The sequence below is a fragment of the Procambarus clarkii genome, chromosome 4, assembly GCF_040958095.1.
Source record: "Procambarus clarkii isolate CNS0578487 chromosome 4, FALCON_Pclarkii_2.0, whole genome shotgun sequence".
Lineage (NCBI taxonomy): Eukaryota > Metazoa > Arthropoda > Malacostraca > Decapoda > Cambaridae > Procambarus > Procambarus clarkii.
In genome coordinates, this window is record NC_091153.1 from 10,177,957 (window position 1) to 10,205,843 (window position 27,887).

The 27,887-nt window shown below is 38.9% G+C and overlaps 1 protein-coding gene across 3 annotated transcripts; it reads left to right on the plus strand.

Annotated features, from left to right (window-relative positions):
* Positions 1–27,887, plus strand: LOC123749605 (dipeptidyl peptidase 1). 3 transcript variants are annotated; one of them, XM_045731720.2, is made up of 8 exons: positions 1–146; positions 5,466–5,717; positions 7,803–7,955; positions 19,775–19,908; positions 20,273–20,549; positions 25,071–25,193; positions 26,393–26,614; positions 27,607–27,887. In XM_045731720.2, the coding sequence occupies exons 1-8, from the start codon at positions 141–143 to the stop codon at positions 27,787–27,789; spliced, it is 1,350 nt and encodes a 449-aa protein (XP_045587676.2). In that variant the 5' UTR covers positions 1–140; the 3' UTR covers positions 27,790–27,887. The 3 variants fall into 3 exon arrangements, with proteins under 3 accessions (XP_045587676.2, XP_045587674.2, XP_069189059.1); XM_045731718.2 differs by having other exon boundaries at positions 126–179; XM_069332958.1 differs by lacking the exon at positions 1–146 and adding an exon at positions 931–1,037.

The following is a 27,887-nucleotide window of genomic DNA, read 5'->3' on the forward strand; positions in this document are numbered from 1 at the left end:
CCTAGCCTGGGAGCGCCAATATGTGTGCTTGTGATGAGAATATAGCAGCCGTCAGATGATATATAGAAGCTCCATCACTACAGTAGATCTCTATCAGTCTCCGAGATCTGTGCTAGTAGGTTACTCCGTCTCCACGAACCATGCTGGTAGGTCACACTCCGTCACCAAGTACCATGCTGGTAGGTCACACTCCGTCACCAAGTACCATGCTGGTAGGTCACACTCCGTCACCAAGTACCATGCTGGTAGGTCACACTCCGTCACCAAGTACCATGCTGGTAGGTCACACTCCGTCACCAAGTACCATGCTGGTAGGTCACACTCCGTCACCAAGTACCATGCTGGTAGGTCACACTCCGTCACCAAGTACCATGCTGGTAGATCACACTCCGTCACCAAGTACCATGCTGGTAGGTCACACTCCGTCACCAAGTACCATGCTGGTAGGTCACACTCCGTCACCAAGTACCATGCTGGTAGGTCACACTCCGTCACCAAGTACCATGCTGGTAGGTCACACTCCGTCACCAAGTACCATGCTGGTAGGTCACACTCCGTCACCAAGTACCATGCTGGTAGGTCACACTCCGTCACCAAGTACCATGCTGGTAGGTCACACTCCGTCACCAAGTACCATGCTGGTAGGTCACACTCCGTCACCAAGTACCATGCTGGTAGATCACACTCCGTCACCAAGTACCATGCTGGTAGGTCACACTCCGTCACCAAGTACCATGCTGGTAGGTCACACTCCGTCACCAAGTACCATGCTGGTAGGTCACACTCCGTCACCAAGTACCATGCTGGTAGGTCACACTCCGTCACCAAGTACCATGCTGGTAGATCACACTCCGTCACCAAGTACCATGCTGGTAGGTCACACTCCGTCACCAAGTACCATGCTGGTAGGTCACACTCCGTCACCAAGTACCATGCTGGTAGGTCACACTCCGTCACCAAGTACCATGCTGGTAGGTCACACTCCGTCACCAAGTACCATGCTGGTAGGTCACACTCCGTCACCAAGTACCATGCTGGTAGGTCACACTCCGTCTCCAAGAAACATGGTGGCTGTGAGAAAAAATTCCCACATCACCCATAAATTGTTAATGCAACGTGTAGTAATAAATTGCCGCTAGTTTTGTGTATTTCCAGAATAAATAATAAACACATTAGTTAGTCATGAAAGAGATAGAAAATGATGACTTTACTCCAGAAAATGTGGTTAATTTCCCCGCGTCGTCATCATTTTGTCACATAATCTACTTAGTTAATGTTACACTAAAATCATCAATCTCTGGACTGAAACCAAAATAAAAGAAATCTACTAATTTAACTATATAGTCAATAAAGATTTGACAACGAGCCCATTTCCCCTTCCGAATCTCAATGAAAACGAGTTGAATATGACGCCGAGGCAGGAGGAGGAGCGAAGCCATTGTTGCTGTTGGTGAAACTTAAGCTGTGAAAGAGCGCGCCTCCCACAATGGAGAAAATTACTCCAGCAAGTCCCAGAAAGCAGCATGACTACATTAGTCACTATTTGTTGACAAAACTAAGGAAAGTGCAGAGTTATTTTTTTCTAATAGTCCATAATTTTTGGCAAATAATATGTATCTAGGATTAAATTGTTACGATGCAGGAAAACACTACCCCGAAAGGGTAAGGTTTATTCATTAATAATTACCTAAATTTCATGTGCAACACCTGTGCTTTACACGTTATCATCAGTTTTTATGGTGTAACTTATTAGCAGGTAAACTGTGACTGCACGAAACATCAATTGAGCTGGTACATCCCAGAACCACGAGGATGCCATTAATACACATGTCCGAGGGTATCTGATGTAGGGTGACCAGCCAACACTACCGAATCAGCTGAGACCACTTTAACCTATAACTAACACATTTGTAGCGTACTACTAACTATTTAATTACAGTTTAGTACATAAATTTATATCAACTGTTTCATTACAGTGTTATAACTGAATTATGACCCCCATCCCCCCCCAAATATGTGAAGGGAAGTATACTGGTGATAATAAATTATACAAATTATACAGTCCACTCACAAGTAATAAATAAGTAATAAATACAATTAAATACAATCTCTTGAATTTATAATCAAATCAATCACCAATAGATTTCTCCACATATGTTATGGTCCTTCGAACCAGATGGATCCCTTAATGATCCTATAAGTCTACATTATTTTCTTGGTCCATCAATTAACAATCAGTACAATAAATAATCAAACAAATACATAGCCGGTCAAAGTAGACTGCTAAAATTAGCAAGTAGCCTAGCCTCATTAAATCTCAGTATATCAGTGCACAGCAGTGCCACTAAAATTAAATAAATATCTAGCATCATTATTGTTCTAAACTTCAATATAGGTGAAATAAGGAACTGAAATACGGCGATAAAATAATAAGGCGAGTAGAATATCACCAAAATTTACCGCTGCATTTTCGTAGAGTTTTAAACCACTAAATTTGTGGCGTATAATATCCGCGTACTGTTAACGCGTAAATGAAATCCAACTAAATTTTGGCTACATTTCCACGGAGTTTATCCACTAGTTTGTGGTGAATAATTTTTCGAACGGTCACTAATAAAATAATTAATACTATTATATAACACCAGAGGTTAATAGAGGTTACCAACACCAATTGTATATATAATTTATCTGAGTAGAGAATTATTTAACATATAAACTAAAAACACAATTAACATATATTGCATCTTTGTCTCTACTGCACAATATATTCTAGTAGCTAGTTGCCAATCAGCATTAGGGTAGGATATTATTAGTGACTAGTATTGAACTAAATATTGATCAACCTAGTCCTTATATATAACTACCAACCCCCCATTAGGGTAGGATATATTACCTTACCCTAGTGTTGTTATGAATAGTGAACAACCTAGCAACCATTAATTAATTGTGCAGATTCAATTAATTAATTATGCATTTTACTATTTTATTTGCCAACCTCCACGGAGGTAGGATAATAGCCTAGTGGTAGATAATCTGACCCTAGGCTACTATCATTAGTACTTGCTCAGGATTTATGATCAAGTATCTTAGCTACATTAATAACTATATTATGGGCCCTACAAAGTCTAATCAAACAGCCAGCATGGCTGATCCAGAAACAAAACTGAAGTGAACCGTGGAATGAGTTAAGTGTCAATTAATCTGTCTTAACAAGACAGATCAATAAATGCAATGATATGTCACAACACTCTCCAGTTGATCATGTTCAACTGGAAACCTACTTTCAAGTAGGAACTAGTAAGTTTGAGCAAGTTAAACGCCAGATAGAAAAGTATTTGTCAGAACTTTCCAACACCAACTTAACTACAGATGAATTATATGATATAATGGCTGATCTGGATCAATATGAGGGCGATACTCAGGCCAAGTTGGATCCTTTCATCAAATTAGTTGATGAAGGTAAACCTGAAGTGTAACTACTACTCAACCTGAAGTTAAACTGCCTGCAATCAGTTTACCCACATTCTCTGGATCAGAGGATGAAAGTTGGGACAACTTCTGGAATCAACTCTGTGGATTCAAAACCCACAATTCCTAAAACCCTCAAATTCACATACCTTCAGGATCAACTTAAAAGTGAAGCTGAAAAGATGGTAACAAATATAACCCTAAACAGTGACGGCTATGATCTCGCAGCTCAGCTCCTTAAGGATAATTATGCTAACAAAGAGAGAGAGCTGTTACACACTTAGTCCGTAAATTGTGACTTACCCTCAACTAATTCAAACACTGACTCACTCCAAGCATTCAGATTGGAGCTTGAGTCATTACTTAAAGTGCTCAGCCTTAAGGTTGATATAACCAGTGCTGATTGGATGACTAAAGTTGTCATCCAGTCAAACTGCCTAGTGAAATAATGGACAGGTTGTTCTCCCTTTATAACAAAAACACCCTGACATTTCTGGAGATTACTCAAGGTTTACGCTCTGTTGTGGAAAGACAGCGTTCAAATAAGGATTGTAAACTACCTACTAAACCTTCAGAAAATATCCATAATAACAAAAGAAAGAGTACTTCAAATACTCTAACTAAACCTAAAACAACTACCTTCCCTCCTAAGTGGAAATCTGGCTCTGTGGGCACATGCATCAACCTGTCCTCTTACAAATTACGTCTGAATTTAGCCGTATTGCCGAAAATGGACGTAATTTGAAAATGAAAATAATTGAAAATAAGTTTTAAATTATTTTTGTCCCGCCCGGGATTCACCCATTTTTGTTCTGTCCGGAATTCGAACCCGGAATTTTCGATTGTACGTTGGATATAATATAATAAAATATAATAGTACGCACCTCAATTCACCGATTTTGGGAAAAATAACAGATATTACCTGTTTTACATAATTTTCCCTTATTCGCATAAAACCAACGATCCTCCCACAATTTCAACGGTTTCTCAAACCCCATTTTTTTCTGTGAGTGGAGGGATAACTATTCCTTGTTTACTCCACCCACGCATTAGTCGGTTTGTTGTTTTAATAAGTGAGAAAGTAGAGAAATGGATAGATAGATGGATGGAAGGATAGATATATGAGTAGACTGGTGGATAGAAAGATATTGCATGAATAGATAGACGGGTTCATGGAAGGAGAGCTAGATGAATAGGTCTCCTGTCAGTATTGGCAGTATGTATTGTCAGTATTGACAGTACTCTTCTGACAGGTGACAGTGTTCACCTGTTAGTGAATACTGACAGGTAATAAATGCTGACACCTGATGCATATTCTCACACATAATAAATACTGAAATGTCATTCATACGCACCCAGTTCATACTTAGAGATCATACTGACTCGTCACACATACAGTCACAGGTGGTAAATAATGACACACTCGCTTAGAGCGACCTAGTCACCTGGTCGACCAGGACTTCCAGCACTTAAGTGGCACAACTTTTGGGGTCAACCCAGTTACCCAGTCTACCAGGGCACAGCCAGGATACCCCACCTAGTGTGTGGGTAGTGGGTAGAATCTATCGAAACTGATGCAGCTTCATTTTCGATAGATTCTCTGGACAGCCGAAGATTGACTAACCTTCAATCAGTTTAATCAGTCAATCTTCTGCTATCCAGAGAATCTATCGAATACTCGCATGTGTGAGTAAAGACTGAATGGTCCCCAAGCTACAGTTGTTTCAACAGTAAACTCAAATGACCCCTCAAGGGAGCTAGCCCAGGCCGCCAGGGCAGAAGCGCAGTACTGTGTCCACTCGACCAACGGTTTCATTAATGGAAGGTTATTACACCTGCATGCTGCCACTATACTGGTGAACATAGGCCGCAGATGTTTCATCGATGCTTTGAACATGTTAGGACCGCGCAGAGTATCGTGTTCTTGGTCTTCAGTTAGCTCATTAACAAAGCATTTATATAAAATTTAACTTTATTCAGAATTTACGTATTTTCAGGCAGCAGGTGTAGTTGTGTTGTGTTGTGTGGCTGCGGCCCTAGCGGACACGCCGGCCAACTGCCTCTACGAGGACATCAGGGGCACCTGGACCTTCTCGGAGACGGAGCGGACGGGCGACAACACCATCAACTGTGACGAGCTGGGCCCCATCGTCCACACCAAGACCTTCACCCTCAGCTTCCCCAACACTGCTGCTGATGAGTATGGCAACGAGGGAACCTGGACTATGATCTACAACCAGGGCTTCGAGGTGAGCTTACGAAGTTTACAGCATTATGAAACTTTACAAAATAGAACTTCGAAGCAACAATGAATGAACAATATGTGTGTGTGTGTGTGTGTGTACACACCTAGTTGTGCTTGCCATTCTTTTTTGTTCCAATGGCTCTATCTCTTTGGTCCCGCATCTCAACTGTCAATCAACTCAACCCGTCATCTTAAAAATAACGTCACTTTTGGCTGGTATGCGCGCTATGGCCAAATTTGGACGTAATTTGAAATGAAATCGACTCACAAAAGTGACGTACTGTTCCGTTTTCTGTTTGAGTTGTCCCGCTTACTCAGCAAGCTTAGAAGAGGAAACTTTCCATTAACGTTTTTCATAACGTTTTGAAACTTTATGAGAATTTCCTGCCCACCTAACCTATCAGAGGACCCTTAACTTACTGTTGTTGAAGAAAAAAATCCCAAATTTATTTAATTTTTTTTTTCATTTTCAAATTACGTCCATATTCGGCCATACGGGCAAACGGCCAAAAGCGACGTTCTTTTTAAGAGGACAGGTTGATCAACTGCTGTATAGGTTCCTGAGCCTGTTGCGTTATATCATATCTACAGCTGGAACTATGTATGGAGTCTGCCTCCACCACATCACTTCCTAAAGCATTCCATTTGTCAACTACTCTGACCCTAAACAAATTCTTTCTAATGTCTCTATGGTTCATTTTGGCACTCAATTTCCGCCTGTGTCCTCTAGTGCATATGCCCCTTGTCTTAAATAATGTCTTTATCTACCCTATCAGTTCCTTTGAGAATCTTGTACGTGGTGATCATGTCCCCACTAACTCTTCTGTCTTCCAGCTATGTGAGGTTTAATTCCCGTAGTCTCTCCTCGTAGGTCATACCCCTCAGTTTGGGTACTGGTCTAGTGGCAAACCTTTGAACCTTCTTCAATTTAGTCTTATGCTTGCGTGTGTGTGTGTGTGTGTGTGTGTGTGTGTGTGTGTGTGTGTGTGTGTGTGTATGTGTGAGTGTATTCACCTAGTTGAAATCACCTAGTTGTGCTTGCTGGGGTTGATCTCTGCTCTTTCGGCCCGTCTCACAAGTATCAATCAACTGTTACTAACTACTATATTTTTTTCACACACACGCACCCCCCCAAAGGAAGCAGGCCATAATTGCTGTTTAACTCCCAGGTACCTATTTACTGCAAGGTAACAGGGGCATCAGGGTGAAAGAAACTCTGCCCATCTGTTTCCGCCGGTGGCTGGGATCGAACCTGGACCCTGGAATTACGAGTCATAAGCGTTGTCCATTCAACCACGGCCACACACACACAATGTGTGTGTGTGGGTGTGTCGGGGTGCGGGAGAGTGACCCCGAACCAAATCAACCTGTCCTCTTAAAAATAACGTCGCTTTTGGCCGTTTGCCCGTATAGCCGAAAGTGGACGTAATTTGAAAATGAAAAATAAATGAAAATGAATTTGGGATTTTTTTTTCAACAACAGTAAGTTAAGGGTCCTCTGATAGGTTAGGTGGGCAGGAAATTCTCATAAAGTTTCAAAACGTTATGAAAAACGTTAATTGAAAGTTTCCTCTCCTAACCTTACCGAGTAAGCCGGACGACTCAAACAGAAAACGGGACAATACGTCACTTTTGTGAGTCGATTTCATTTCAAATTACGTCCAAATTTGGCCATAGCGCGCATACAAGTGAAAAGCGACGTTATTTTTAAGAGGACGGGTTGCTTCCCCACCCCAATTAGCCCTTTTCTCCTTCATAAAATATAATATTATGGAAAAGTGTAACTAATTTGTGTGTTTAAAGAAATCATCTTTTATATGACAAAAAATGTCTTTGGACATCGCAACGAGTATTTCACAACATTTAATTCACTTGATGAGAATTAAATTCGTGAGAATTGAGTGAGGGATGAACAATTAATAATTTTTCTTAAATTTTTAACTTAGGCCCACCCAGACCTGCCTACGTTTGTCCTATGACCAGCCTTTATTCTATATATGACTTAAACTCCTGATATAACATTATATATGGCTAGCATATAAAATTGTATGTTACATCTCACTAAACTTGTACTTTTTCCACTGATGAGGTGAACATCAACGAGCGCTCATACTTCGCCTTCTCCTACTACGAAGGTGACTTCAGCTCCTCGGTGTCCTACTGTGACCGCACCTTGAACGGTTGGTCAAGAGACAAGACGGTCAGGAACTGGTCCTGCTTTACAGCCAACAAAGTTAACCAGGTATATTATTTATATTTATTTAATAATCCTTCAAATAGCCCTGAAAGTTGTTTCAACCTTACTGACATTCATTTTCATTCATTATATTTATTTTTTTAACCTTTGGAAATATTTAATATATAAACTTCATCATAAAAAGTAGAGATTGCACTCCACTTAACTATATATCTGAACTTTGGTCGGTAGAGCGTCTTGCCTTCTTTCTTGCAAGTCTGCGTTCGATCCCCGATGGTCCAAGTGGATGGACGCCGTTCCTTCACTTCGTCCCCTGTAATGCGTACCCTATTCTAGTGCTTGATATGGGGTCCCTGTTCTCTTTTAGTGGCTACTTATTTACATAATTGTCATTAGTCTACAGTGCTACTGGGCTAACATAGTAATGTTATGATCTAGCAAGCCCCCAGTCGGTATGAAGGGAGCGTCGCGCCCCTAGGAAAGTTGCTGCCAAAATTAACCCGTTCAGAGGTATGATTACCTCACCCCACACTGGGCACAGGATAACACTCATACCTTTTATTATTTTATTTCACCGCAGACTCCTTCTCATTACAACAAATCTTGTACAACCTACCTACATCTACGTTATGCACTCCACTTGGACAGGTGTAAGACTTACACAGTATTCTAGATAGGTCTGCACCTCTGAAGGAGGTAATACTTGGAATACCTCCTTAACCCCCAGAATATGAGAACTCTTTGGCTTTACTCCCAGAAATACAATAACATGCGATATTTCCTGAGCACATTAATATTACAGTAATGAAATAAGAATGGTGGCCATTGCATTAACAGTGAGGAAGACGTAACTTTAGGTGAAATTCCCACCAGCCCTCAAGAACCGTCCTCTGCAGACTGTGGTCACAACGGCACATGAAAACAAGTTCCTACACTGTCAAGAGAAACTCAAATTTCATACTGTAACGGCTCTTTTTTGGCAACAACTCAACCACCACCAATCTCTTACAAAATAATATTGTATGTGATGCAACCTTCTGGCTGTCTTTTAGTTAGCTAATTTACGCACTACTCTTAAAACGAGCCAGGAGCTTATGATACTTTAATAAGTCATCCGTCTGGCAGTATTCTAGTTTTAACGCCTCCTACTCTGCAGATACACTCTATTTGTTTGCAATAGACTTTGTTCGTCAATCTGAGAACAACTTGGGTAGTAACTTCCCATTATTCCAACTCCTATTATGTTTTCATATCCCTTTCATTTGCTATGCAGTCATACTGGTTTAGCACTTTCTCCCCGTGATTTCCTTTCCCCTTCTGAAAAAACACATCTTTGCCTTCAGAGCAGTGCTGACAAAACTTCCATACTCCCGATGTATATATATAAGAACTGGTTACAGAGAGCACGAGGTTATGTTGTAGATTGTAGACGAAGCTAACAGTAGACTATTTATTAAATGTTTCCCCCTTGTAATTGCTCTTTCAGAAAACATAAAAACCAAACATTTATATACAAAGTCTTTTCTCGAACTTGTGATTCTCGACACTTGCAAGAACTGCTAAGTATTACGAATATCAATTGTTACGCACTCATCACTAGTCTCAAGTTCTCGATATCTTATCTTATCATCAACCATGTCTGTTATTCGCCTGCCACGGATCCCACAGTGGTCATGTGGAACGTTACTCTCAGCGGCCCAGGGCGTTTGTGACCCAATTATTGCCCCCAATTATTGCCCTCCATTGTATTGCCAATTAATAATTGTTTACCCCCTCACACCATGAGGTGTCGGCCTCACCCTGCCGGAGTCATTGCACCAGCTGGTTGCTTGTAACTCTGACTGCGTCAATTCCTCTGGTAACAGTTACAGTCATTTCAGCTCATAACTGCTTGATACCTGGTTGATGGGGTTCTGGGAGTTCTTCTACTCCCCAAGCCCGGCCAGAGGCCAGGCTCGACTTGTGAGAGTTTGGTCCACCAGGCTGTTGCTTGGAGCGGCCCGCAGGCCCACATACCCACCACAGCCCAGCTGATCCGGAATTTCTGTGTAGATTTGGGACCTGGCCCTCCAGTATTTTCCATGTGTATATTATTTGGTATCTCTCTCGTCTCCTTTCTAGAGAGTACATTTGGAGAGCTTTGAGACGATCCCAATAATTTAGGTGTTTTATCTCGTCTATGCGTGCCGTATATGTTCTCTGTATTCCCTCTATTTCAGCAATCTCTCCTGCTCTGAAGGAAGAAATGAGTACTGAGCAGTACTCGAGACGGAACAACACAAGTGACTTGAAGAGTACAACCAGAGTAATGGGATCCCTGGATTTGAAAGTTCTCGTAATCCATCCTATCATTTTTCTGGCTGAAGCATATTTGCTTGGTTATGCTCCCTAAACGTTATATCGTCAGACTTCATTATTCCCAAATCCTTGACATGCTGTTTTTCTATTATGGGAAGATTCGATTGTGTTTTGTACCCTGAATTATGTTTCAGATTCTCATTTTTGCCGTACCTGAGTACCTGAAATTTATCACTGTTAAACATCATGTTATTTTCTGCTGCCCAATCGAAAACTTTGTTGACATCTGCTTGTAATTTTTCAATGTCTTCAGCAGAGGTAATTTTCATGCTGATTTTTGTGTCATCTGCGAAGGATGACACGAAGCTGTGACGTGTATTTTTGTCTATATCTGATATGAGAATAAGGAACAGAATAATAATAACTGTAATTATTCACACCCAAATTCATACAGATTTCAAATGAATTTCATTATTTCTTCTTCGTTACCTTGAAGTAGCCGTCGTTTGCTTTTTATTGATTGTTCCCTGAACATACCTCCCGTTATTCTGTTATACTGAGGCTGTTGATTGTTCCATGGATATACCTCCTGTTATTCTGTCTGGCTCTCCTCTCACATGTACCAAGTCTGTTATTGTCTTATATATATATATATATATATATATATATATATATATATATATGTTCATATATATATATATATATATATATATGACACGAGTTCTCTCACATTGACAGTGGCTTGACGAAAAATGCAGACTGACCCCTCACTCATCTGGTGCCTTCGGGAGGTAGAGATGTTTGAGATATATATATCTCGAACTATCTACTTCTTTTGTAAGGTCTGATGGCGTAGTGGGTTAAAGCATACTAGTTATGCCAGCTACTGGAAGGTAGTTGTGCTTTCTGGGTTCGAGTCCCACTGGTGGGTGTTGTCCAAAGATTGTTTATCTTCACTTGTGGTTTATGCAAGTATAGGCTTATAAGCTGGACACGAGTTCTCTCACATTGACAGTGGCTTGACGAAAAATGCAGACTGACCCCTCACTCATCTGGTGCCTTCGGGAGGTAGAGATGTTTGAGATATATATATCTCGAACTATCTACTTCTTTTGTAAGGTCTGATGGCGTAGTGGGTTAAAGCATACTAGTTATGCCAGCTACTGGAAGGTAGTTGTGCTTTCTGGGTTCGAGTCCCACTGGTGGGTGTTGTCCAAAGATTGTTTATCTTCACTTGTGGTTTATGCAAGTATAGGCTTATAAGCTGGACACGAGTTCTCTCACATTGACAGTGGCTTGACGAAAAATGCAGACTGACCCCTCACTCATCTGGTGCCTTCGGGAGGTAGAGATGTTTGAGATATATATATCTCGAACTATCTACTTCTTTTGTAAGGTCTGATGGCGTAGTGGGTTAAAGCATACTAGTTATGCCAGCTACTGGAAGGTAGTTGTGCTTTCTGGGTTCGAGTCCCACTGGTGGGTGTTGTCCAAAGATTGTTTATCTTCACTTGTGGTTTATGCAAGTATAGGCTTATAAGCTGGACACGAGTTCTCTCACATTGACAGTGGCTTGACGAAAAATGCAGACTGACCCCTCACTCATCTGGTGCCTTCGGGAGGTAGAGATGTTTGAGATATATATATCTCGAACTATCTACTTCTTTTGTAAGGTCTGATGGCGTAGTGGGTTAAAGCATACTAGTTATGCCAGCTACTGGAAGGTAGTTGTGCTTTCTGGGTTCGAGTCCCACTGGTGGGTGTTGTCCAAAGATTGTTTATCTTCACTTGTGGTTTATGCAAGTATAGGCTTATAAGCTGGACACGAGTTCTCTCACATTGACAGTGGCTTGACGAAAAATGCAGACTGACCCCTCACTCATCTGGTGCCTTCGGGAGGTAGAGATGTTTGAGATATATATATCTCGAACTATCTACTTCTTTTGTAAGGTCTGATGGCGTAGTGGGTTAAAGCATACTAGTTATGCCAGCTACTGGAAGGTAGTTGTGCTTTCTGGGTTCGAGTCCCACTGGTGGGTGTTGTCCAAAGATTGTTTATCTTCACTTGTGGTTTATGCAAGTATAGGCTTATAAGCTGGACACGAGTTCTCTCACATTGACAGTGGCTTGACGAAAAATGCAGACTGACCCCTCACTCATCTGGTGCCTTCGGGAGGTAGAGATGTTTGAGATATATATATCTCGAACTATCTACTTCTTTTGTAAGGTCTGATGGCGTAGTGGGTTAAAGCATACTAGTTATGCCAGCTACTGGAAGGTAGTTGTGCTTTCTGGGTTCGAGTCCCACTGGTGGGTGTTGTCCAAAGATTGTTTATCTTCACTTGTGGTTTATGCAAGTATAGGCTTATAAGCTGGACACGAGTTCTCTCAAATTGACAGTGGCTTGACGAAAAATGCAGACTGACCCCTCACTCATCTGGTGCCTTCGGGAGGTAGAGATGTTTGAGATATATATATCTCGAACTATCTACTTCTTTTGTAAGGTCTGATGGCGTAGTGGGTTAAAGCATACTAGTTATGCCAGCTACTGGAAGGTAGTTGTGCTTTCTGGGTTCGAGTCCCACTGGTGGGTGTTGTCCAAAGATTGTTTATCTTCACTTGTGGTTTATGCAAGTATAGGCTTATAAGCTGGACACGAGTTCTCTCACATTGACAGTGGCTTGACGAAAAATGCAGACTGACCCCTCACTCATCTGGTGCCTTCGGGAGGTAGAGATGTTTGAGATATATATATCTCGAACTATCTACTTCTTTTGTAAGGTCTGATGGCGTAGTGGGTTAAAGCATACTAGTTATGCCAGCTACTGGAAGGTAGTTGTGCTTTCTGGGTTCGAGTCCCACTGGTGGGTGTTGTCCAAAGATTGTTTATATATATATATATATATATATATATATATATATATATATATATATATATATATATATATATATATATAAATATATATATATATATATATATATATATATATATATAAATATATATATATATATATATATAAATATATATATAAATATATATATATATATATATATATATATATATATATATATATATATATATAAATATATATATAAATATATATATATATATATATATATATATATATATATATATATATTTATATATATATATATATATATATATATATTAGTATATTTTGGTAGCAGTCTTTCCTGTAGACATATATTATTAAATATGACCGAAAAAGTAAGATTAATAATTCTAACACGAATTTTCTCAATCTTTCGTACATTACGCTTCACTGTTGGAGGTAAATCAAAAATCACTTCTCCAAAATTCATTTTTATTTCTAGTCTGACGCGACACGGGCGCGTTTCGTAAAACTTATTACATTTTCAAAGACTTCACAAATACACAACTGATTAGAACTTGCGTTTCCCTGATTTTATATCTACATTTGAGTGAGGTGGGAAGGGTGATGTGGCATTACATTTGAGTGAGGTGGGAAGGGTGATGTGGCATTAACACAAGACAGAACACTAGGGGATATTAATAGGGTATTAAAAGTATCAACACAAGACAGAACAGAAACAATGGGTATTGAATAGAAGTGTTTGTAGAAAGCCTATTGGTCCATATTTCTTGATGCTTCTATATTGGAGCGGAGTCTTGAGGTGGGTAGAATATAGTTGTGCAATAATTGGCTGTTGATTGCTGGTGTTGACTTCTTGATGTGTAGTGCCTCGCAAACGTCAAGCCGCCTGCTATCGCTGTATCTATCGATGATTTCTGTGTTGTTTACTAGGATTTCTCTGGCGATGGTTTGGTTATGGGAAGAGATTATATGTTCCTTAATGGAGCCCTGTTGTTTATGCATCGTTAAACGCCTAGAAAGAGATGTTGTTGTCTTGCCTATATACTGGGTTTTTTGGAGCTTACAGTCCCCAAGTGGGCATTTGAAGGCATAGACGACGTTAGTCTCTTTTAAAGCGTTCTGTTTTGTGTCTGGAGAGTTTCTCATGAGTAGGCTGGCCGTTTTTCTGGTTTTATAGTAAATCGTCAGTTGTATCCTCTGATTTTTGTCTGTAGGGATAACGTTTCTATTAACAATATCTTTCAGGACCCTTTCCTCTGTTTTATGAGCTGTGGAAAAGAAGTTCCTGTAAAATAGTCTAATAGGGGGTATAGGTGTTGTGTTAGTTGTCTCTTCGGAGGTTGCATGGCTTTTCACTTTCCTTCTTATGATGTCTTCGATGAAACCATTGGAAACCCTATTAATATCCCCTAGTGTTCTGTCTTGTGTTAATGCCACATCACCCTTCCCACCTCACTCAAATGTAATGCCACATCACCCTTCCCACCTCACTCAAATGTAGATATAAAATCAGGGAAACGCAAGTTCTAATCAGTTGTGTATTTGTGAAGTCTTTGAAAATGTAATAAGTTTTACGAAACGCGCCCGTGTCGCGTCAGACTAGAAATAAAAATGAATTTTGGAGAAGTGATTTTTGATTTACCTCCAACAGTGAAGCGTAATGTACGAAAGATTGAGAAAATTCGTGTTAGAATTATTAATCTTACTTTTTCGGTCATATTTAATAATAATATATATATATATATATATATATATATATATATATATATATATATATATATATATATATATATATATATATATATATATATATATATATATATATATATATATATATATTGGTTCAACTAATCAATATTTTTTAAAACTCTCCACTTATTGTAAAGTTATTTATTATTGATAACTATATTTTAATACTTTATTTATTAGCGTCTTATCTTCCATATTTATTTTTATTTGTTATTATTCCCTCATACTAATATTTTATATTTATTATTCCTTAATAATTAGTTTTGATTAGTTATTCTTGTGTACTTTATAAGTCATTATTTTCCAATACTTATCTTAGTTGATACTCTTCTTTTCTCTTTTTATAGTTATTATTCTCCCATTATTATCTTTATTAGTCTTAATGTTCTTACACTTATCTTTATTAATAATATTTCTCTCATACTTATATTTATTCATTGACATTTACATTTTAATCTTCCTAACTTCGAATTATTTCCTTACGTTTCGTCCTCATAGCCTTTTTCATACATAGTGGTCATTATATTTCACGCACACAGTACTAAATATATTTCACACACACAGGGCTCAATATATTTCTCACACACGGTGTTTAATATATTTCACATACACAGTGCTAAATATATTTCTCACACATGGTGCTCACTCTATATATCAATATATTTCACACACACACAGTTCTCAATATATTTCAAACACACACTGCTCAATATATTTCACACATATAAAGCTAAATATATTTCACACATACAGTGCTCGATATATTTCACAGTGCTCAATATATTTCACAGACACGGTGCTCAATATATTTCACACATACAGTGCTCGATATATTTCACAGCGCTCAATATATTTCAAATACATGGTGCTCAATATGTTTAAGCCCACACGTTGCTCAATATATTTCACACACACTGTGCTCAATATATTTCACACAAATAGTGCTTAATATATTTCTCACACAAAGTGCTCAATAAATTTCACATACACAGTGCTCAATATATTTCACACACAGATTGCTCAATATATTTTACATACACTATGCTCAATATATTTTATATACACTGTGCTCAATATATTTCACACAACACTTTGTGTAAGACATTTTCCAGATCTAAAAAATAATTCTGCCATCCTATATATTTACACACAATCATACATATTTGCATTTGTTTTTAGGGAAAATCTAGCGCCACACCTCAGCCTCATGTATGCAAATGAGGAATATTGATCTCAACCCAAATTTTAATTATTTTTCTTTCTGGTGCTTTATATATATATATATATATATATATATATATATATATATATATATATATATATATATATATATATATATATATATATATATACATAATCTTTGGACAACACCCACCAGTGGGACTCGAACCCAGAAAGCACAACTACCTTCCAGTAGCTGGCATAACTAGTATGCTTTAACCCACTACGCCATCAGACCTTACAAAAGAAGTAGATAGTTCGAGATATATATCTCAAACATCTCTACCTCCCGAAGGCACCAGATGAGTGAGGGGTCAGTCTGCATTTTTCGTCAAGCCACTGTCAATGTGAGAGAACTCGTGTCCAGCTTATAAGCCTATACTTGCATAAACCACAAGTGAAGATAAACAATCTTTGGACAACACCCACCAGTGGGACTCGAACCCAGAAAGCACAACTACCTTCCAGTAGCTGGCATAACTAGTATGCTTTAACCCACTACGCCATCAGACCTTACAAAAGAAGTAGATAGTTCGAGATATATATCTCAAACATCTCTACCTCCCGAAGGCACCAGATGAGTGAGGGGTCAGTCTGCATTTTTCGTCAAGCCACTGTCAATGTGAGAGAACTCGTGTCCAGCTTATAAGCCTATACTTGCATAAACCACAAGTGAAGATAAACAATCTTTGGACAACACCCACCAGTGGGACTCGAACCCAGAAAGCACAACTACCTTCCAGTAGCTGGCATAACTAGTATGCTTTAACCCACTACGCCATCAGACCTTACAAAAGAAGTAGATAGTTCGAGATATATATCTCAAACATCTCTACCTCCCGAAGGCACCAGATGAGTGAGGGGTCAGTCTGCATTTTTCGTCAAGCCACTGTCAATGTGAGAGAACTCGTGTCCAGCTTATAAGCCTATACTTGCATAAACCACAAGTGAAGATAAACAATCTTTGGACAACACCCACCAGTGGGACTCGAACCCAGAAAGCACAACTACCTTCCAGTAGCTGGCATAACTAGTATGCTTTAACCCACTACGCCATCAGACCTTACAAAAGAAGTAGATAGTTCGAGATATATATCTCAAACATCTCTACCTCCCGAAGGCACCAGATGAGTGAGGGGTCAGTCTGCATTTTTCGTCAAGCCACTGTCAATGTGAGAGAACTCGTGTCCAGCTTATAAGCCTATACTTGCATAAACCACAAGTGAAGATAAACAATCTTTGGACAACACCCACCAGTGGGACTCGAACCCAGAAAGCACAACTACCTTCCAGTAGCTGGCATAACTAGTATGCTTTAACCCACTACGCCATCAGACCTTACAAAAGAAGTAGATAGTTCGAGATATATATCTCAAACATCTCTACCTCCCGAAGGCACCAGATGAGTGAGGGGTCAGTCTGCATTTTTCGTCAAGCCACTGTCAATGTGAGAGAACTCGTGTCCAGCTTATAAGCCTATACTTGCATAAACCACAAGTGAAGATAAACAATCTTTGGACAACACCCACCAGTGGGACTCGAACCCAGAAAGCACAACTACCTTCCAGTAGCTGGCATAACTAGTATGCTTTAACCCACTACGCCATCAGACCTTACAAAAGAAGTAGATAGTTCGAGATATATATCTCAAACATCTCTACCTCCCGAAGGCACCAGATGAGTGAGGTAGCTACTTCTACTGCTACATAACTACTTCTTTTGTAAGGTCTGATGGCGTAGTGGGTTAAAGCATACTAGTTATGCCAGCTACTGGAAGGTAGTTGTGCTTTCTGGGTTCGAGTCCCACTGGTGGGTGTTGTCCAAAGATTGTTTATCTTCACTTGTGGTTTATGCAAGTATAGGCTTATAAGCTGGACACGAGTTCTCTCACATTGACAGTGGCTTGACGAAAAATGCAGACTGACCCCTCACTCATCTGGTGCCTTCGGGAGGTAGAGATGTTTGAGATATATATCTCGAACTATCTACTTCTTTTGTAAGGTCTGATGGCGTAGTGGGTTAAAGCATACTAGTTATGCCAGCTACTGGAAGGTAGTTGTGCTTTCTGGGTTCGAGTCCCACTGGTGGGTGTTGTCCAAAGATTGTTTATCTTCACTTGTGGTTTATGCAAGTATAGGCTTATAAGCTGGACACGAGTTCTCTCACATTGACAGTGGCTTGACGAAAAATGCAGACTGACCCCTCACTCATCTGGTGCCTTCGGGAGGTAGAGATGTTTGAGATATATATCTCGAACTATCTACTTCTTTTGTAAGGTCTGATGGCGTAGTGGGTTAAAGCATACTAGTTATGCCAGCTACTGGAAGGTAGTTGTGCTTTCTGGGTTCGAGTCCCACTGGTGGGTGTTGTCCAAAGATTGTTTATCTTCACTTGTGGTTTATGCAAGTATAGGCTTATAAGCTGGACACGAGTTCTCTCACATTGACAGTGGCTTGACGAAAAATGCAGACTGACCCCTCACTCATCTGGTGCCTTCGGGAGGTAGAGATGTTTGAGATATATATCTCGAACTATCTACTTCTTTTGTAAGGTCTGATGGCGTAGTGGGTTAAAGCATACTAGTTATGCCAGCTACTGGAAGGTAGTTGTGCTTTCTGGGTTCGAGTCCCACTGGTGGGTGTTGTCCAAAGATTGTTTATCTTCACTTGTGGTTTATGCAAGTATAGGCTTATAAGCTGGACACGAGTTCTCTCACATTGACAGTGGCTTGACGAAAAATGCAGACTGACCCCTCACTCATCTGGTGCCTTCGGGAGGTAGAGATGTTTGAGATATATATCTCGAACTATCTACTTCTTTTGTAAGGTCTGATGGCGTAGTGGGTTAAAGCATACTAGTTATGCCAGCTACTGGAAGGTAGTTGTGCTTTCTGGGTTCGAGTCCCACTGGTGGGTGTTGTCCAAAGATTGTTTATCTTCACTTGTGGTTTATGCAAGTATAGGCATATATATACATATATATATATATATATATATATATATATATACAGATTGCTCAATATATTTTGTTTTTTGTTCAATATATTTTTGTGTTTTTCAAGAGATCCATAACCTTTAAGCACCTTTTTGCATTATTATTTTTGTATCAACCCATGTATATCTTGTAACCATCAAATGCATAATAAAGTACAAAAAATAAAAAAGGAAGGGGGTGGTAGGAGAAAAGCACACAGAAACTGTATTGGAGGGGATCTAAACATTCCCTCTAATGCGTTATGCGTGGTTTCCTCCGAGGCTATGGGTCCCCCTTCTTCCAGCTAGAGGTGGTACTCCCTTCCATTTATATATATATATATATATATATATATATATATATATATATATATATATATATATATATATATATACATATATATATATATATATATATATATATATATATATATATATATATATATATATATATATATATATATATTATTAAATATGACCGAAAAAGTAAGATTAATTCGGTCATATTTAATAATATATGTCTACAGGAAAGACTGCTACCAAAATATACTAATATATATATATATATATATATATATATATATATATATATATATATATATATATATATATATATATATACATATATATATATATATATATATATATACATATATATATATATATATATATATATATATATATATATATATATATATATATATATATATAGATATATATATATATATGGTTGATATATTTATTTTTCTTGTCACTGTTGATGAAGACAACTCCCCGCACGTCCAAAAATCTGATGAAGGTGTCTTCGACACAACTCTTCAAGAATGACCATAAGATGATAGAGGATATCAACACCTCTCAGAGCTCCTGGCGGGCCAAAGCCTACCCCAAGCACGAGAGGTGAGACTAAAACTGACTTGACTGACAGACGTCTTAAATTCCAGAGGTGATATTTCTAGGTCAGATCAAATTCGTTCCATACACCAATATGTGTTTTCAGACATTTTATTAAATGTCAGTTCTTAGTGGATGCTAAGTTTTGTCAATATTTGTAAGTTATTAAAATTCTGCAAGCAAAAAACTTGTTAAACATAGTCTTAAAAGGTATAAAAAATATAAGAGTAAACTTAAAGATATTGAATTTCAAGATGTATAAGATACCTAGTTCACTTAAATTAAAATTTCACTGGGATTGTAACCGGAATATGGAATGCCCAGAAATATTGAATATTAATATTTTTACTAAATATAAATAACTACGTAGATATACAGTGGGAGAGATGCAGAAGCGCGCCGGCGCCACGGGAGCGCCCCGCCACGCATCGCCCAAGCCGGCGCCGGCCACCCCTGAGCAGAAGGCCCGCGCTGCCTTTCTACCTGAGAACTTCGACTGGCGGGACGTGGATGGCGTTAACTACGTGTCTGATGTGAGAGATCAAGAGTCCTGCGGCTCCTGCTTTGCCTTCGCCTCCTTGGGTATGCTGGAAGCCAGGGTCAGGATCGCCACCCGTAACCAGCGTCAGGATGTCTTCTCCACCCAGGTGAGTGGTTACTTTCTTGTAGGCTCGCTCGTTGGAGTAAAAGCCTGGCCGGGTAAGGAGTCATTAGGATAAACGACTCAACCGGTCACTGGTCTCTAGTAACAAGCTCTATGGGTTTGGATCCCTTTCGCTGTGAGGTGGTCGTGGTTGGCAATTACTCAAGTAAGAGACCCATCAAGTTCGGGTCTACTTATTAAGTAACAGGCGTGAAAGTTAAGTCTTGTTAACTCAGTCTAAGTAACTCTGCCTTGGATTGAAATCAACCAGACAAAAGGCAGCAATGGAGTTAACGACGTGATACTTCTGGGAGCGGAGTGTCATATAAGAAGCCGCCATGATGAAAATCTTCTCATATACTGTCATATACTGGGGTACCTATAAGAGACGAGGCGTGTGGGGGACCAACAACATTAAGGTACACGCAGGGGAGCGCATACTTGTGTAAGTAATCATATAGGGAAGGGAAGGGTGAGAGTCTGTACAGGTGACGGGCCACAAGATCTTCAGGTGAGGCGTGACCAAGGAGACTGACCAGAGGCATGACAGTACAAATTAGGGTACCAGGCGATTGCATTAAATAAAATACTATTCACATCGAATGAGAAAGATCACGAATTGAGAGACGACGAAGGCGAGGGACTACCAGTGTGAATCACACTATGAGACTACAAGACAATTAGCAACAAAAGTCAGGGGCAGCAAGGTGAGAAGCCACGCGGGTGAAGAGATACAAAGGTAAACGACCTTGCTTGAAGGAGGCTATAACGCAACTGACCTTTCAGACGATGGTCAGTAAGGTAATCCCCCCTCGCAAGGAAGGGATTTCACGATAGTTGGCCCCTCATATGGGGCAATATAGCAAGTGGCCAGATAGGCGCGGACTATCACCATCACCGAAGATGTTGACCATTCAGGTAAAAGACAATAATTTGAGGGATTACGAAGATGATGCATCATGACCCGAGAGATGAGTATGGTGAGAGAGATGAGTATGGTCAATCACATATAGGGTCCCTGAAGAAGATTCATAAATAAACCAAACCGGTGCATGTGCTGTATTATCAGGATATAGAACATGATATTACATTCCAGTCTTGCATTACTCAGACCTCTTTGAGATACACTCATCAACAGCTAACACGAGGGACAGCCAATTAATATTTGTTTGGTTTGGATATCTGATTTTTTGTAATTTTGTGCAAACAAAATGTTGTTTTTCCCTTGTCAACTCTCTACAAGTGATGTGACCTGATGTAGTCACTGGGAGGCGACCTGTGAGATAATGCATCAACGAGCCCCTCCTGTAATTGGGTCGTAAGTCATCACTTGGATGACTGTCGTGGAAATACTTGCCCTCTGATGCACTATGGTCAACGAGTCTTTAACCACATTTGAAGTGTCATATGCCGGGCAGTTTAATAGATGGAACAGAGATGATCTAATTTATGACAGCAATATCGGAAGACCTACTTTTTTAAATACTTTTCAGCAATAAGAAAAACTGCAAGGCTGAAAGCAAGTGGCAAGTGTGATGTGCCGAGCGTAAAGGAATTACTAGTCATAGTTATCCTAGGTTCACCAATACGTAATTTATGTTACTGCTTGTGTCCACGCCAGACATCCAGCTATTGGGAGAACATTGAGGAAGGGGAGGGAATTATCAGGAGAAAACACCAAGCCATTACGACTATATAGAATTTGGAAGGGATCGGGATAAGGATTTGGGATGGGACGAAGGGAAGGAATGGTGCCCAACCACTTGGATGGTCTGGGATTGAACGCTGACCTGTATGATGTGAATCCGTCGCTCTACCGTCCAGCCAAAGTGGTTAAGTGATTACACTTATTGTTATATGGTAGATGAATACTTACTGCTAATCCTAGTCACTGTTATGGAAGTCGAATTGCATCGTCAATCCTTATCCTGACAGGTCAAGATAGTCACAGTAGAATAGAACGTCCACTATTAATTATCATGAGGAATTACTCATAAAGTGCAAGTAATCAACTGTAATACGTACATTTTACACGAGATTAATTCCATTTATAATAGCATGTTGTGTAGTGGTGCGGACTAGTGATTGTCTGTGACAATCCAGTGACAATCTTCCTGCCACTGATTCTAGTGGCAGGAAGAGTCCTGATAGACTCTGAGACTAAGTAGGCATGTGTGATATATCAAAAGTATTAATTATGGACCAACTAAAAGTGAGTGGTGTGTCTTGCATGTATATTATTGTTAATGCTCTGTGACACTTTTATGGTGGAGTGGTAATGATATATCTATACTATAAGAAAGGTGGTTTGCCTATATGTTTGTCTCTGTCCCTTGCGGTAGGCTCACCCAAATTAGCAGAGGGAATGGTCTGGGGTACGGGATAAACATAGGCTGGTCGGGGGTCACCAAAATGCTAAAGGGAACAGCGTGCCAGAGTCACATTCAGATCCCCACGATGATTTTTGGCACTGGCTGCCGGTTAACCCTGTATATATTTTGAAAACAAAAATTTCAAATCAATGATTTTTCTTATAATTAACTGGTGCTGGGGAAACGACAGAATATTCAGGAAATCAGTATTTTGGTTGTAGTCCAATAAAACATGTAAATCAACACCCACCAAACTAAATTGTTTACAGTAATATACAACATTTTTGACTGATTTCAGGAAAACCAAAATAAATTTTCAAATTTTCAAACTTTAGCCATACTACCATAAATACACAACTTCAAAACTGCTTTTTCTTCTCATCGCCGCACTTCACTAACGTCTCAAAGTTGCAAACTAATAGGATAACTATTTAATTTGAAAATAAACAAATTTAAAATTTTCGTTTCGTATAAAGATAGAGATGAAAAGAGAGATACAGATATATAGACGAGTAATTGGAGGGACAGATGTTTGGATAGATGGATGGATAGATAGATGGGTAGACAGAAGGGTAGATATATAGATGGATGGATTGAGGGATAGCTACATGGATGAATAGATAAATGGATGAATAGATCGATAGATGGATAGATAGATAGATGAACAGGTAGACAGATGGATTGAGGGATTGATATGTGGATGGATAGATATGTAGATGAATAGATCGGTAGATGGACGGATAGATCGGTGGATAGAAGCCCAATTAAATAACATTAATATGATGTATCAGTGAGGAAATTTGTTGGATCCAAGGGTAGGATTTGAACCTGCTTGGGAGAACCAAGTGAGTGGGTTTGAATCCCCCTCATAGATCCTACGGATTTTCTCAGATGGATGAATAGATGGACAGAATAAAGGATGGATGGATGTATAAATGAATGGATAGATGGATGTATAAATGAATGGATAGATGGATATATAAATGAATGGATAGATGGATGTATAAATGAATGGATAGATGGATGCAGAGATGGATGGATAGAAAGATAGATGAATAGATGGATGGATAGATATATATATGTGGAAAGATGGATGTATAGATTGATGGACAGATGGATAGATTAATGCATAGATGGACATATAGATGGATGAATATATGGATAGATGATAAATCGATGGATTGACAGAAAGACAGATGTATATATATTTATATGTAATATTAGTGTGTTAATAATGGTCATTTGAAATCGACATCCATTAATAGCTGAGCGAGCATCAATTTTTATTTTTTACATTCATATTTCTTGATCTAATATTTTTTATAAGCTATAAACGTACTTCAGTGCTATGACATAGTGTACAGCTCACGGGCTCACCATAGCCCGTGCTACTTGGAACTTTTGTTCGGAGTAACTGAATCTAAAGCAACAACAACAATTGTGCAGCTCACACGACTCGTCTGTAGTTATATTTTCCCAGCGTGGCTTGTGTGCTATTATTACTGACTAGGGGCTAGATTCACGAAGCAGTTACGCAAACACTTACGAACCTGTTCATCTTTTCTCAATCTTTGGCGGCTTTGTTTACAATTATTAAACAGTTAATGAGTTCCGAAGCACCAGGAGGCTGTTTATAACAATAACAACAGTTAATTGGCAAGTTTTCATGTTTGTAAACTGTTTAATAAAAGTAACCAAAGCCGTTAAAGATTGAGGAAAGATGTACACGTTCGTAAGTACTTGCGTAACTGCTTCGTGAATCGGGCCCTAGGATTACTCTGCCTTTATTATGTTTTGACATGACCTTAATATTTTATAGTTTATTAAGTATTATTTCTGGTATAGCGTTAGTAAATTTATACTAATATATATTGAATATGTCCAGTAGAATTCCCACTCTCTGTTACTCTAGGCTACACAGGTTCATGGTGTGGGAGCTACATTGTTGTTAATAACTCATATGTGAAGATATGGGAGCAGATTGCTCTCCTGTGATTTTATTGCATTGTTACTTTGCTTTACTTCTTCTTTGTCAAAAAGGGTTTCACCACAGTTGTGCAAAAATGATTATATTTAATCAAAACCCAGTAAAATCTTCTTTTTTTATTTTAACATTTCCCAAACAAAGAATTTAGTTGGGTGTCGTTCTTCAGGACGTGGTGTCGTGCTCTCTGCTGTCTCAAGGCTGTGACGGAGGCTTTGGCTACCTTATTGCAGGCAGATACTCCCAAGACCAGGGAGTGGTCGCCGAGGAGTGCAACCCCTACACTGCTCAGGTGGGCAACACTTAAGTATAAAGTGGTGAGGTATATAGGTGAGGAATTTCATGGTAACTAACCATTTCAGGTAACAAACTTACCATGAAATGGACTGCAGCTCTACGAAAAAAACACTTACCTTCCTTAATGGAATCAAAAATATAACTGGCATTGCTTTAAATAGGTGAAACTTGATAATTGAAAACAGCTGATACTCAATTATTGTAATGTAATACAACACAACACAAATTATTAGGAACAAGCGTAATTAGTCTATCAACATTAATCTCCACACACAACCAGATCACCACCAGAGACATCTTGACAAACAACACTGAAATAATCGACAGATATAAAGACAGCAGAAGACTGGACATCAGCGAGGCGCGACATAATAAGAAGTTCAGACCAGCAATCAACAACCAGCTAACACATAATTATAGTGTACTCACTTCAAGACCCGGAGCCAACGCAGAGACTGCATCCAATTACCCTACTTAAGGAACATAAGCTGCCCTGTTGATACATTGAATACCCAATTAATACCCCTGATCCATTTATTCATTGAGACATTTAATACCCATTTAATACCCCCATGTTATGACATTCATCCACCACCTCATCCAAAGAGTATATAATTCGCTGTTAAACACGGTAAAATTGTCTTTGAAAATGTAAGGTGTACCTTGCGAAATGCATCCCCAAGCGTCAGATTATAATGGAGTGTAAAAGGGAACCTTTGAGAGTTAATTTTTCAACTTTCCTTGACAGTGAAGAAAAACAAGACATATTGAGAAGATTCGTGTTAGAATCATTAATCTTACCCTTTCGGTCATATTCAACATTATATGTTTGCAAGAAAGATTGCTACCAAAATATACTAATATATATATATATATATATATATATATATATATATATATATATATATATATATATATATATATATATATATATATATATATATATATATATATATATATATATATAAGGTCTCCTCTGAATACTTTTTATTTTCTTCTCCGAGGCTATGGGTCCCCACATTGGCACCAGAGGTGGTACCCTCACAAACTTTTATATATATATATATATATATATATATATATATATATATATATATATATATATATATATATATATATATATATATATATATATATATATATATATATATATATATATATATATATATATATATATAAGACTAAATATTGCAGGATGACCCGTGTAACACCAACAAGAGCTGCCCGCGTACCTACGTCAGCGAGTACCACTATGTGGGCGACTTCTTCGGAGGTTGCAACGAGGAGGCGATGTTGGAGGCTCTCGTTGATGGCGGACCCTTTAATTTGGCCTTCATGGTCTACGACGACTTCGTGAGCTACAGCGGAGGCATCTACCATCACACCGGCTTGTCCAACGGTTTCAACCCCCTGCAGGTATGGCAGCTCAGCGTCATTGTATTTTCTTAAAGTAAATTTTCTTCAAATTATAGTACCTACAGGCGTAAATATTTAGTATTTGGCTTCGTTTAGCGGGTTCATTTGCAAAAAATTTTGTCTGCAATTAAGGCAGAAAATATTGGTTTCTGTCGTTTTGTCAAGGCACCTTGAAACATTTTTTAAAGCAAATGACATATTTGATCTGGAGACTCAAAGATCTTGAGAGAGAGAGAGTTACGGACGGATAGACAGAGAGATACAGATAGAGACAGACACAAGCACACAGGTAGACGGAGACAGACACCATCTTGGTGAGTACATCTTGGTGAGTACATCTTGGTGAGTACATCTTGGTGAGAACATCTTGGTGAGTACATCTAGGTGAGTACATCTTGGTGACTACATCTAGGTGAGTACATCTTGGTGAGTACATCTAAATGAGTACATCTGGTGTGCTCATATTTTGGTGAGCACATCTAGGTGAGTACATCTTGGTGAGAATGTACATATTTCAACTCCGTCAACTGATTTCCTTAGTTATGCAATTATTTTTCACAAATTATTTATGCAATTATAATATAACTATATGAGAGCCTCATGATGCAGTATTAAAGAAATTATCTATAAAAACTCGAATTATATCTCTCATGTGATAATTGAATTATTAAATAGTTATTTTAGAACCATTATTTGGAAAAAAAAACAATCTAAATTGTATTTTCACCATTTTTAGAGAAAAAATTATGGAATTTTATAAAACGTTCTTATTTTTCCAACCTTGCAATACCAATTTCAGTTGGTTTAGACCAGTTTATAATCCCACAAAGCATAAGTTTTACGCACATATATGCCTAACTACCTGTATGGCTTACGTAGTTTGTCAATAACATTTACTGGGGATTTCCTATCACTTGAATCCAAGACGAAACAGGCACTGAAACCCACTTTCATCCCTACAATATTTACCCACGTTCTCTGGGTGTTGCCAGGACACTAACCACGAGGTGCTGCTGGTGGGCTACGGGGTGGAGGAGACCACGGGGGAGAAGTTCTGGGCGGTGAAGAACTCGTGGGGCGCTGACTGGGGCGAGGACGGCTTCTTCAGGGTCAGGCGAGGCACTGACGAGTGTGGCATCGAGTCTGAGGCCATCCAGGCCACTGTCATCCCATGAGGAAGTTCATCACCATAACATATAGTGAACGTAATGTTACGGCATCATGTGTTATAAGCTGTAATCATCTATCTTAAATAAATGCCTTAAATAAATGC

Coding starts and splice junctions, on each gene's coding strand:
- LOC123749605 (XM_069332958.1), top strand. CDS start 933: ATGCTGGTAGGTCACACTCCGTCACCAAGTACCATGCTGGTAGGTCAC. Junction 5,718..7,802: donor TCTACAACCAGGGCTTCGAG/GTGAGCTTACGA, acceptor TCCACTGATGAG/GTGAACATCAACGAGCGCTC. Junction 26,615..27,606: donor ACGGTTTCAACCCCCTGCAG/GTATGGCAGCTC, acceptor GGGTGTTGCCAG/GACACTAACCACGAGGTGCT.